Genomic DNA, 12,954 nt, shown 5'->3' with positions numbered 1-12,954 from the left:
AAGATTATTGGAAATTAAAGAATTGAGGCTATGAGTGGAGTATGGCTCACACCTTACTTAGCTCAGGAGAGTAGAGGCAACACCAGGGAACTGAACTGAGGGACAATATGCCTGGCTCCACACAGTTGCTACCGGATAAAGAATAAGTCAGTGGAAAATGCAAGAGCCTAGCCAGCTCAACATATCTGGGAAAGTGCCCCCTCCTAATCCACCCCTGCAGCACATCTTGAAGTTCTGAGGCCCTAGATCGATATGCAAACTGCTGTGAGTACTTATTGTTAAAATTACCCTCCCTACTCTGAGGTCCCACTGACCATGTCTACAAAGGTTAATTCTTCCATAATCCCCTCTCAGTTAAAATGGAAACAAACAACATATATTTAACTGAGTTAATGTCCTAGTCCTACTGCCTCTGCCCAACCCATAAAAATCAAACCAAACCAAACACACTGCCATCAAGTCGGATCCGACTCATAGCAACTCCTCCTTGGGTTTCCCAGGCGGTATCACTACAGAAGTAGATTGCCTAACCTTCCTTCTGAGGAGTGGCTGGTGGGTTTGAACCACCAGCCTTCTGGTTAGCAGTCTAATGCCTTAGGCACTAGGTCACCAGAGCTCCTAAGAAGGATGGGAAAAACGTACTTTAGTCAGAACTATGGGCAAATACATTAAGCACAGAAAAGTGAACTCACCCTTAAAGGCTACAGACTAGGGGGCAAAGACAGGTATACAAATAACTACAACCCATTTATTAAAGGAGTAAATGTTAACTCTTTAGCAAGGCTGCCACCCTTGCCCTGGAGTCGTTCCGCTCCTCATGTTTCAGCCCAGCTCAATCCTCACTCATCTCTTATGAGCAGTTTGTGAATGTGAGAAGCAAAAAATTAATTTACTCAGTGACTATTATTGGTCCTGTACTATGTGCCAGAATCTGTGCTAGGGCCCCTCACTATGATCGGAGATCCTAGAAGACAGAAGCCTTCATCCACTGTGAATGTGTGTGGGAGGGTGGGGTGCAAGGTGGACAACAGTGGAAGGCTAGCATGGCAGGCTGGGAGCCTGAGACCAGATTTAAATGTTTCCACTGCTGTTTTTTGTCCAGTTGTTTTACAGGCCTTGGGTCAATCTGCCCAGCTTCCTCGAGCCCCTCATAGAACCTCCTTGGGACAGGTCCAAACCTTCTGAGGACCGTGGGGTGCAGAATGTGCTAGGCTTAGCCGTTCAAGTCCCATGGGCTCAGTGGGACTGGGGACTGGAGCCTCCTCTTTTATCACGTGGCTGTGATCATCTGTTCACATCTGTGTTCCCGGGTAGACTGACATCCCTGAGGACAGGGGAAGTATTCTAGTCCCTGCACATTAGTGCAGGCCTGGCATTAATGCAGGCCTGGCATTCAGTCAGCGTTCAGTAAACGCCTGATGAAAAAAACTGTCTTTCCTGAAAGCATTCCCCGAGGGCCCACCGTGGAGTGACCGCTGCAACAGGCCTAGTCCCATACGGTCCGTCTAATTCCTTAGTCTTCCTGTGTCTGTCTACTGGCAAAGACATGGGGCAGTGTTTCCCAGGAGGTATTACTCCCGACTGAGTCCTAGGGCTGCAAAATGAGACCAGCGCCCCCGGGGTCCGGCGACAGCAGCCCACAGCAAGTGACAGGGGACTTCCGGGTCCGGCGGGGAAGGCGCCGCGGCCGTTAAAGGTTGATCCTGCCCTGGATTTGAAGGCCCCACTTTGAGATGGGAGGTGTGGAGGCCGCAGAGCAGCAGCACCCACCTCTGCCAGGGCCGCTTCGGCCGCGGGGCTCCGCCGCCTCAGTCACAGACAGCGCCGCCATCACCAACCTGCCCACGTGGAGACCAAAAAGGCAGAGCTAGAAGAACGCGGAAAGCGTAGGCAATGCAATCGATCGCCGAGTTTCCAGCGAAGGGCGGAGACTCTGTGGGTGGAGACGAACAAGGAAAAGATAGGGGCGGGGCTATGGTGGGCCCTATTTCAGCTCCGAAAGTCCGGACCCGTGGGAGCCCCTAGTGGTCCCTGATCTTTGCGGTTCTGCTTGCCGATCCACCCAGTCACCCTCCGCTCCTCCGCTCCTCCGCTCCTCCGCCAGCCGGAACACCTCCTTGCAGAATCGTACGGGCCCGAGTTCCGTGAATGGGTACACTCGCCAGGTCTCACTTCAGCATCCCTCCTTTTCTCCCCTCCTAGTAAGCAGTGGTCAACCAGCTGGACCTGTAGGGGTGAGGCCCCATCCCTCCCTCAAAGATCCGCACTGCCGAGACCGGACAGAGCTCAGCGCCCACCAGCCTAGCTTCAAGTTGAGAGTCTTGGCGCGGATTCTCGGAGCGCCGTAGTGCTCGTCACCTTTAGAGTCCAGTGTGCAAGGTTCACATGCGAGGAATCGCTGCACGGGAGAAGGCGCCCAGCTTAAGGTGCTTTTCTCAGAGGGTGGAGCAGTCTGAGGACACAGCTTCTCAAAACCTGGTTCCTGACCAACGTTTTCGCGTGCAACGTTGCCCCTCAGACCTAGATAAGCCTTTCTTCTGATCAGCGGCCTGGGCTCCTTAGGCAGAGCAGCCAGTGAGACAGCCTTGACCTTTGGAACAGCAAATTCCTTGCAGGGCTGGCCCCCAGCTAGGTCTGCCCCGTAGAGCAGTGGTTCTTCAGGACGGTTTGCCCACCCAGGCCCCTGGCACCGACCTCCTCTCTCTGTGGTGGTGCTGTGAGCACAGCTGGCTCTTTAAGGCAGCTCTGTGGCCTCAGGCTCCCCCGGAGGCCCTCCTTGCTTGGAAACCCCTCATTAAAGTGCAGGGAGAAGTGAAAACAAGCAGCCAGGGAGGCTGTCCAGACAGGATCCGTGGCTAAGAAGGCTGGGAGTAAGCAACGGAGGACCAGAAGGGGTCCATTCAGGCCTCTGGCACTCTTAAGACAGTCAGCTGTGGACAGGAATGTGGCCAACACAGATCCTAGAAAAATCTCCTTGTATCTTGACGGTCCAGTGTGGACTTTCCCAGCTCCCCCAGGTTCTCTGGACTCTCTGGGAGCAGTATCTTAATTCCTGAAATTTCCTGAGTCTAGCCCCTCCTCCTTCACGACCCCAAAGCCCAGCCTGTACTCAGCTTTAGCTCTAGCAGCAGCTGAGAGTTCCCAGGGGGAAAGACTGGGCTTTATCCCTCTACCCTTGGCAGAGATGGGGCCCACTGGCAGGAAGTCCCCACCTCTTGTGACATTGTCCCATAGCCTCTGTGCTAAATGAGTCACCCTGGCCCACATTAGGAAACCAGGTGATGTCCAGGAAAACTGGGCATCAAGGGCAGAGGTGAGTGCTTCCCTCAAGACCTGGCAACACAGAATATTGAGGCCTGCCATTCACTTTAGGCCGAGGACACCCCCATCTGTCTAGTGGGGTCTCTCTGCTTGAATTACTCATCAGCCTGAGTAATTACTGCCTGACAAGAAGGAGGGCATAGTGCACTCCCACACTACACCACGACACCTGCCTACATCACCCCCACCCTTGGCTAGACTCCAAGGCAGCACCCAGTCCTCCTGAGGCCTGAAATAACTCTGCTTCTCACACTCACGCCCAACTCCAGCCAACTCTGCCTAAGATGTTGGAGTCTGTGGGACAGGGGGCCGTGAAGAGGCAGGAGAATGAGTGTGCCGATTCAGGCCTATACTTTGTCACTGATCTGCCGTGTGACACTGAGCAAATTGTTCAACGTCTCTGGGCCTCAGTTATAGATGGAGTGCCTCTGTAGCTCTGAATGTCATGGAGTTCCGCTTCAGTGTCTACTTGGCAGAGCTCAAGCAAGGAGTGGGGTCAGCTCAGCCCTGTGGCTGCCCCAGGCTGCAGGAAGGAATGCCTCACCCTCTGCTCTCACCCCAAGAAGGACCAATGTTCTTTTTTTAAATAATATTTTATTGAATTTTTGATGAAAGCTTACTCAACTTATGTTCTCATTTGAAATTTCCACACAAATTGTTTGGTGACATTAATTACATTTATCACAATATGTCAACATTTTCTAATTGTGTTCAGTGTGTTCCCTTTCCAGTACTCTTTCTTCCCTTCCCCCTTATCTTCTCATCTTTGCTTTTCAGTAATTGTTGACCTTTTGTTCTCACACTGATGGTTTTTAAGTAGTGCACTGATCTTACAGGTGACATCCTTTATTTTGTGTGCCACTTTGTTATTTCACTAAAAGGTGATTTCAGGCAGGCTTGGTTCTAGGTTTAATTGTTGGGCAATAGTCTCAGGGTGTCCATTGTTCTCTGCTATTCCAGTTTGTCTGGCTTTACTTTAAAATAAGAATTTGAGTTCTGCTTGATATTTTTCTCCCATTCTATATTGTGGCCGTGGTCAGGATAGTCTGTGATGGTAGCTGGGCACCATCTAGTTCTTCTGGTCTCAGGGTAGATGAGCTTGTGGTTCAGGTCAACTTGTTTGTTCTCTGAGCTTTTGGTTACCTTACTGTTTTGCTCCTGATGGGTAGAGACCAAGAGTTGTGTCTTAGATGACTTCTCAAAAGCTTGTAAGAGCCCAAACATTATTCACTTCATTAGGATGGGGATCATAATTTTTGTGAACTATGTTATGCCTGTTGACTGAGTTGTCCCATAAGACTATGGGACCAATTTTCTTTTCTTTTCTCTTAAATTTTATTGTGATTTGGGTGGAAGTTTACAGAGCAAATTCATTTCCACACTGCAGTTTCACATACTTTGTCCCATGACATTGACTGCAATCTCCCACCATGCAACAGCTCTCCTCCTACTCCCTCCCCATAGCCATCTCTTCCCTGTGTCCTTCCCTCCCATGCACTCCTGCCCCCTGAGCTATCTCCCTGTGCATATACAACCCTTTTATTCTCCCATGATTGATCTTTCCAAGGAGTGTAACTACTCAATGTAAATGTTCAGCTGATATGTGTTTGGCTGGAAGCCACAGGAGTAGGTTCAATTCCAGACCTGAAAGGCAGCTGGGGGCATTTCTCAAGGGTTCCCCCAGGCTCCATCAGACCAGCAAACCTGGTCACAACACAGGAGGTTGCTTTCCCACCTCCAAGCATTTGCATATTCTTTCCTTCCTGGAATGCCCTTTTTCCTTCTTGGCCTGATGGACTCAACCCACAAAATGACTTCTGTGAAGCCTTCTCTGGTCATCCCTTACTACATGTGGAACTAGCAGAGCCCCCTCCCACATTTTATACCTTCTCTTGTCATATCCTGTGATGCCCTGTGAGTCTTTCATGCTCCACTACACCATAAGTTTCTGGAAGTCGAAGACTGTATTGTTAGCTCAAACCCAGAGCTTCAGTGGCATTGAATGCATGTATGAGTGAATGAATGATACTGCAAGTTTGTACCAGCTTTAAGGCTTTCTCCAAGGAATCACATGGCTCATTCTCTCACTTCAATTAGATCTCTGCTCCAGCAGAATACCCTGCTTTCTTTGCTTCAAAGCACATGTCTCACCTGGACTTTCCTTATTTGTTCCCTACTAGAATATAAGGAGCAGCTCTGGTGGCGTAGTGCCTAAGGCATTTGACTGCTAAGCAGAAGGCTGGCAGTTCAAACCCACCAACCACTCCTCGGAAGGAAGATGTGACAATCTACTTCCGTAATGATACTGCCTCGGAAACCCTAGGAGGGGTCGCTATGAGTGAGATCCAACTCAGTGACAGTGAGTTGAGAATATAAGGAAGGTGCTCTGGTGGCAAAAGTTAAGCCATTTGGCTGCTATCCAAAAGGTCAGTGGTTCTAAACCACCAGCCACTCTGTGAAAGAAAGAGCTGAGGCAGTCTGCTTCCATAACGATGTAAAGCCTTGGAAACCTTATGGGGGTCACTATGAGTTGGAATAGACTTTGTCTCACCTACTTTGGTCACGTTGTCAGAGGGGACCATTCCTTGGAGAAGAATGTCATGCTTGGTAAGGTGGAGGGTCAACGAAAGAGGGGAAGGCCTTTAAAGAGATATATTGACACGGTGGCTGCGACAATGGGCTAAAGTATAGCAAGGATCAAGGAGCTGGCGCAGGATCAGTGGTGTCGCTGAGTCTGAAACAACTGACGGCACCTAACAACAACAACAACAACAACAACATGAGTTGGAATCGACTCAGTGTCAGTGTTTTTTTTTTTTTTTTTTTTTTCAGAATGGAACTAAGAAGCCCTGGTGGTGCAGTGGTTAAACACTTGGCCGCTAATTGAAAGTCCCGGGGTTTGAAATAACAGCTGCTCCTCAAGACAAAGACGTGGTGATGCAGTTCAGTAAAGATACAGCCCAGAGAACCCTATGAGGCAGTTCCACTCCGTCAGGTGGGTTTGCTAGGAGCTGAAGTGCATAACACAATGTCAGGAGCCCCTGGGTGATTCAAATGGTTACGTGTTCTACTACTCATGGAAAGGCTGCAAAGCCACACAGACACCCCCTGAAAGAAAAGCCACAGCCTTGAAAACCATATGGAATGCAGTTCTGCACTGCACACATGGGGCACCATGCGGAGGACTGCACTGGAAGGCAACTGTTTTTATTTTTTATTGTAATGTAAACTCCATGAGGGAGCTCTGGTAGCATAGTGCCTAAGGTACTTGACTGCTAACCAGAAGGCTGGCGGTTCAAACCCACCAGCCGCTCCTTGGAAGGAAGGTTGAACAATCTACTTCCATAGGAAACCCAAGGAGGGGTCTCTATGAGTCGGGTCGACTCGATGGCACATGACAACAACAGCAAACTCCGCGAGGGCAGGGACTTTGTCTTTTCATTGGCACTTGGTAAGGACGTGCTGAATGGGTGACTTGGCCTATTTTTTCCCTTCCCTAAACTCACTGCCGTCGCGTCGGATCTCCCTTTATCCTAGGCCAGAAGGGGGTGCCGGGCTCTATTCGGGATCTTGCCAGCACCCTGTCTACCTACACTCAGCTCAACCCACCCCCTGAGGGACCTCCTTTCTAGGCCGTGCCTCCTCCATTTTCGGCGACTCCCGGGGCGCGGTCTACGTGTACTGAGGCAGCTCAGCGCCCCCCGGAGACAGTCGACCTGAGCGTCGCACTGGCTTTCTCCTCTTTGCGATTTGCAGCTGAGCCTCCCCGACCGCTCGCTGTGAGCTCCAGATCAGCCCGGGGCGCGCCTCACCTCCTCCCCCCAAAGAAAAGTGTCCTGGGGGCGCGGAATGCAGGGCGGCTGGGTCCGCCGGAGCTGTCCGGGGCAGAGAAGAGCCGTCGAGCCTCCGAGGAGTAAGGCGCACCGGCCGGGCCAGAGATGGACAGGGGTGCGGAGTTGTAATTGGGGCTCCGGGCAGCCGTCCTCACGACCCACCTGGTCCGCGGGGCGTACGCTCGCAGCCGCTTCTCCCGGTGACCTCCAGCCGCGAAGGGCGAGCAGGAGGGGGTTGGGTTGCGGGCGCTGGCTCCGGGAGGCCTGCTGGGCTGAGGAGGGGCATTAAAGTATCCGGAGGACCGGCCCTGGGGCTGGGGCAGGTACTTGGACAGACGCCGGCCAAGGATCGTCCCCGGGGGCGGGCGCAAAGAAAACACCTTGGGAGGCGGCGCCGCGCGGCTGAGCGTCGCTGCCCTGGGAATAGGACTGCGCTCGGCACCGCGAGCTGAGAGCACTTTCATAAATTTTGTATGGGAGGCGCTCCGTGAGCGGGGGCGGGGAGTGGAGCAGGAGGGAGGGAGCGAGCGAGCGAGGGAGGGAGGAGGAGAGGTGGGGGAAGGGGGGGGGTGGGGGGGCAGGAAGGGAGGCGCCCCGCTCCGCCGATCTCTCGGTCCTGCAAACGCGAGCCGGGCGCTTTCCCGGGAGCTTGGCGGTGCGTGCGAGCACCCGCTTGCAGCAGCCGCGGCGGCAGTGGCCCGAGGGGGCGGAGAGGTGGGGGCCGCGGCCCGCCAGCTGGGGGGCGGCGTCCCCCCTCAAAAGGGTTTGCAAAGTGCTCCAGGCGGCAGAGACAGGCCGCTGGCTCCGCGGAGCAAGCCGCTGGCCCTAGGGCTGAACGAGCGCGCGGGTTTGCTGCGGGGCAGCACCGCGGTTGGTGGCGGGTGCCCGTGCCCTCGGCGTGGGGCGCAGGCTCACCATGCCCCTGCGGGGCCGGGGCGCCGGGCACAAGCGGATCCCCGGCTTGCCTCCGCCTCGGCGCGCTCGGATTAGCTGCAGCCGGCGCTCAGGGATTTGAATCTGGACCCCGGGAAGGAGCGCGCCTACACCGACCTCGGAGCGGCGGCCCCGCGGCCAACATGCTTCGTAAAGGTGAGTTGGAGCCGCAGGGGCAAGTTGGAGTTGGATGCGCGTCGGGCAGAGCCGCGAACCCGGGAACAGTCCGGCGCCGGGGCTCCGAGCCGTGGAAGCAGTCCTCGGCGGGCTGGCGGGCTTTGCAGGGATGCACTCGCTGAGGGTTGCTGCTGGAGCTCAGCTCCCGTCGGTGGCCAGTTGTGAGACACAGGGTTTGCTCTCTGGATCCAATGGCCAGGCCTACGGTTCTGGCTTGGCGGGGTCAGCACGGGACCAGAGTAAGCGGCCCTTGTGCCTGGGTGGCGCCGCGGCCGTGGTGGAAGGGGAACCGGCCTTCTGGGACCTTTGCTTTGCCATTATAAAGTTTTGCACTTGCAGGCTCCATCCCCTGCGCCGGCATGCCGCTGCCTCTGCCGCTTCGGCGGGGCCGAGTCCAGCCCGCGCTCCAGGGCGGTCTGCTGTCAGTCACCGCGCACGCAGCCCGGGCACTTGCCGCGCGCCCTGGCTCCCTAGGGGGAGTCTGGACGCAGGAACCTTCCTCGTCGCCCCGCTTTGGTTCTTAGAGATCAGGTCTGGCACCGAGCGGCCGAGAAGGGGGGACAGTGGCAACTGCCTGATGTCCGGTTCCTCAAACTTTCCTTATGCCCAGAGCGAAGGGCCACGGAGGTCGCGCCGGAAGCGTGCTCCGCCCGGGCCAGGCTAAACTTGGGGAGAGCTGGCTCCGAGACCACCTCATTCAGACTCCTCCGCAGCCCGGGCGGGTGAATCTCGTACGGCAAAGTTGGCACAGGCGCCGGGGAAGTCCCGCCGCGCCCCCACGTGGCTGCTGCGCGGGGCGCTGTCCCCCGGGCTCAGGGAGGGCAGGTGACCACGCCGTGCGCCCGCGGGCCCCGCCATCTGCTGCCCGGGTCTGTATGTCTATCTCTTTTCTTTCCCAGGTCCGGGCGGGGTGCAGCGCCACGCCCGGACCCCCTTGTCCTTGACTGTAGCCTGGCGGCCGGAGAGCCGCGGCGCCTGCGGCTAGCTAACCGGGCCCTGCCGGAGCCTGCTGAGGCGAGAGCTCAGGTAGTGCAGGGGCCTGATCCCTGCGCTCGGCGCTCCAGCCTTAATCCGCCCCTGTTTCCATGGCAACAGACCGAGGTGTCGTAAGCGCAGGATTCTGACCTCACAGTAGGATGGGGGAAGAGAAAACTGGCTCCGGGAAGGGGCGGAGTGGGGGGCGGGGAGCGAAGCCTAGGATGGCCAGGGAGCAGCAGATGTGGGGCGATGGAAAGAGACCCAAAAGCAGGTCAGACAGGTGGATGAAAAAACCACGCCTCAGGCGAGGGCAGTAAAGATTGTGTGGTGGGCTCGGCTGGGACCCACCGAGGAGGCTCAGTTGCCCCGTCGTGTCTGAATAGTCACAAACTTGTGTGTGACTTTTGCCCTCCACGTGGGTCGGTGCAGTGCAGGGGAACGCTAGCTGCCTTTCGCTGTGGCTGGTTGGAGAAAGATCTTCACAGATACGCTCCAGTTGCCTTTTCCCTGCAGAAAAGATTGAAAAGTCATTTTAGCAATGGTCAGAGAGTCTACAGAGAAGGTACTCTTTACAGACCTGAGCACAGGCCAAGTGTAAGTAGCCTGGGTGTGGATCATGAAACTTGCCCCAGTAGGGAAGGCTTCCCTGGCAGTTTTAAAAGGCCGCCATGTCTGGGCTGCAGGTCTGTGATGGAGATAATAGAGAGCAACTGACATCTCATTTCCCTCTTGGTCTTTTGTCTTTTGGCAGTTTACAGTTAAAAATGAGCCATGAAACAGCCCACGCACTTTATTTATATGGTTGAGGTGCCCAGGGAGGCTTGAGTGGCCTCCAGGAGCCATCCTTCCCCATCCTTGCCAGCGGCCCAGCTCCCGGCGAGCCCAGTGCATTCTGGGGGCTGCTCCCTGGGGGGGAGGCTCGCTTACCCTGCTCAAGAAGTGGCCACTGGAGGCTTGGCAGTCACGTGTGTTTGCCTTGAGGGCTGTTTTTCCCTTCCTGCGTGGCCTGGTTGGAGGGAGAGGTTTCACCAACAAAGAGGTTTCCACCTGGATTGGCCCGAGGGAAACAGCAGAGAAGCCCTTTGCTGCTATGGCACATTGTGTGGGCAGATCACTTTTGTTTTGATCCTTTCCTGGCCAATTCCCCTCCCTTTGTACAAGATATACAGGACACTTGGATTCTCTGTGTGGATTCTAGGGGTGCACCCAAAGCCAAAAGTATGCCTGAGGCTAGTGCCAAGGGAGGTGGCTATTGAAGTTTCTGCTTCCATAAGTGTTACCAAAGGCTCCAAGTAAAAAAGGTCATAGGTTGGGTGGAGATGTTGCTGTTTGCCTGCTGTCAGGTGAAAAGTCCTGCATGGGTGGGTATCTGGACCTGATGGAATTTAATTATGATTTACAACAGGATGAAGTAAGAATAGCCTCTTCTCCCAGATCATGTGGGGAGGGAAGAATCCCCTAATTTTTCTGCACAGGAGAACTCACTGTCTTAATGGAGTGCTCTGTGGAGTTAAGGGGTCTAAGTGGTAAGAGATCCCCAGGAAGGTCTTAAAAGCTTGCAAGCGGCCATCTATATGCAATGATGGGTCTCTCCTCATCCAGAGCAAAGAAGAATGAGGGCAACCAAGACCCATGGAAACAATTAGTCCAAGGGACTGGTAGACCATGTGATCCTTAGCCTATATGACCAGGAGACCAGAAGAACTAGATGGTGCCCAACTTCCACTCTCAGCCACTCTGATAGGGATCAGTGCAGGAGATCCTGGATAGAGTGGGAGAACAATGGGGTGAACAAAACACAAAATCATAAAAAAAAAAAAAAAGAGCCCAGTAAGACCCCTAAGACTATGGCCCCTAGTTACCCTTCAGGTCTGCAATTGAACTCACTCCTATGGCTTCCTGCCAAACAGTAGACTGGCATATGGGGTGAACATTTACATCAGGTGGATACATTCCTTGGAGCGATGATCAATCAATCCTGGGAGAACAGAAGAGCAGTGTTTGCACAGGGAGATGGGAGGGAAGGACACAGGGAAGAAGTAACTATAAGGAGGAAGTGGGAAGACAGCTGTTACATTGTGGTGAATTGCAGCCAATGTCATGAAACAAAATGTGTATGAACTGCTGTATGGAAAATGAACTTACTCTGTAAACTTTGACCCAAATCACAATAAACATTGGAAAAAAAAAAAAGAGAGACACCCTCCCCCGCTCAGGAGGAGCAGGATGGTGGTGATAGGCCTTGATTTCTGGTTGTCTTATTAAAGTCTGGAGGTGCTGCCTTGCATCTCCTGATGAACGGACCCTACTGGCCACAGCCCCTCTGCTGTGAATCAGAACAGCTCCAAGTCTCTAGCGGACTCAAGCTGCTGACAGTGCTGGTAGCTGAAGGCTTCAGCAGCTGTCCTGCTTGCGTCTCCATCTCCTGGCCTAGCCTGGCAGAACCAGGGATATAAAAAGCAAGCCTCTGGTCAGAGATGAGAAGCAGGCAGGACAAGCGAGGCCCCAAGCCACCCAGAAACATCCAGGAAGGAAGGGCGGCCTGCTGGGGTTTGCTTTGCCAGAAGTAGCCTACTTAAGGTCAGGATCTATGGTTTTCGTTTTTAGAGCTATAAAAACAGAATGCAAATCAACAGCCTCTGGGCTAATACCGAACCTTCCCTTAAAGTTTTTGTCTTGTTAAGCAAGGAAATAGAGTGCCAAATAGGCTTTGTTAAGTGGCAGTCTAATTAATAATTTAAAATCTTGTAGCTGTCTTTCATTAGAATTTATCTGTACATCAACCACAAAATCAGTCAAACACACTCATTTATAAGTTAATACCATCCCTGAATAATTCAGCAAGAGCTAGATTAAGGCCTTTAACCCAGTAAGGTGCATTTTGTTCTCTTGGTTTCCATAGCCAGATGGGTTGGCCTGGTGTCTGGATTGGGTCTTCTCTTTTGTGGAAAAGGAAGGCGGAGGGAAGGAGGGACTGTGGCGTTGTCAGGTGGCTGGTTGATTTGGTGATCTGTGAGTCTTCATGTGGCCGGGTGTGATGTGAGCTGGTTCCATCTCTGCCCTTCTCTGGGGCAACCAGGCCTCTGAGCTGTTGGAACACAGACCTTAGCTTCAGTGGAGAAAGGCAGAGAGGAGTGCTGCATGAATGACCAAGGCACTCTTCTATCTGCAGGGAGGGTGTGTAGAGGGGGAAATACGAGAGCCCTTCTTGAGACGGCTGAGATTGGAGGCCTTTTAGCCCAAATCCAAGTGCACAAGTGGAATTTTGGTCTTTCCAGTCTACTTCTGTCCCACTCAAGGAATGCAACCTGGTGGACCAAATCTCACCAAAGCAGCCTCTTTATTTAGGAGCTTTCTTCCAATAGGTCCCTTGGTGGCATAAATGGTTTACTCTTGGCTATAGACCTAAGGGTTGGCTGTCTAAACCCACCCAGTGGTACCATGGAAGAAATGCCTGATGGGTGATCTAATTCCATAAAGATCCCAGCCAAGGAAAGCCCATGGAGCAGGTCTGCTCTGTGACACCTGGGGTTGCCATGAGTTGGAATCAACTTCACAGCAGCAGGTTTGTTTCTGGACTTTGGGTTTCTTCCATCTGCAAAGCTCTTGGTCCTTAGGCCAGAAAAGAGAAGGCGAGAGGAGGAATTTGAGAGGAGCGGCAGGACAGGCAGAGAGGAGACGCAGAGTTGCTAAGTAAAGCCCAGGCGTGCAT

General features: G+C 53.6%; 2 protein-coding genes across 2 annotated transcripts in view; both read right to left on the bottom strand.

Annotated features, from left to right (window-relative positions):
* DPH1 (diphthamide biosynthesis 1) overlaps window positions 1-1,831 on the bottom strand; it is a 10,260-nt gene extending 8,429 nt beyond the window's left edge. Inside the window, exon 1 of the mRNA XM_007937574.1 lies at window positions 1,771-1,831. Coding sequence (XP_007935765.1) covers window positions 1,771-1,831 — 61 coding nt within the window. The remainder of the gene's footprint in view (window positions 1-1,770) is intronic.
* A 5,298-nt stretch (window positions 1,832-7,129) lies between these two features.
* Window positions 7,130-8,625, bottom strand: LOC122149709 (formin-like protein 5). Its single transcript, XM_042780490.1, has 4 exons — window positions 8,598-8,625; window positions 8,205-8,477; window positions 7,748-8,006; window positions 7,130-7,571 (listed from the first exon to the last, which is right to left on the bottom strand). The coding sequence occupies exons 1-4, from the start codon at window positions 8,623-8,625 to the stop codon at window positions 7,130-7,132; spliced, it is 1,002 nt and encodes a 333-aa protein (XP_042636424.1).
* Between the last annotated feature and the right edge of the window lie 4,329 nt (window positions 8,626-12,954).

Source organism: Orycteropus afer, unplaced genomic scaffold, assembly GCF_000298275.1.
Source record: "Orycteropus afer afer isolate SDZICR_OR568_19922 unplaced genomic scaffold, OryAfe1.0 scaffold00042, whole genome shotgun sequence".
Classification (NCBI taxonomy): domain Eukaryota; kingdom Metazoa; phylum Chordata; class Mammalia; order Tubulidentata; family Orycteropodidae; genus Orycteropus; species Orycteropus afer.
This window is presented reverse-complemented; position numbering and strand designations above follow the sequence as displayed.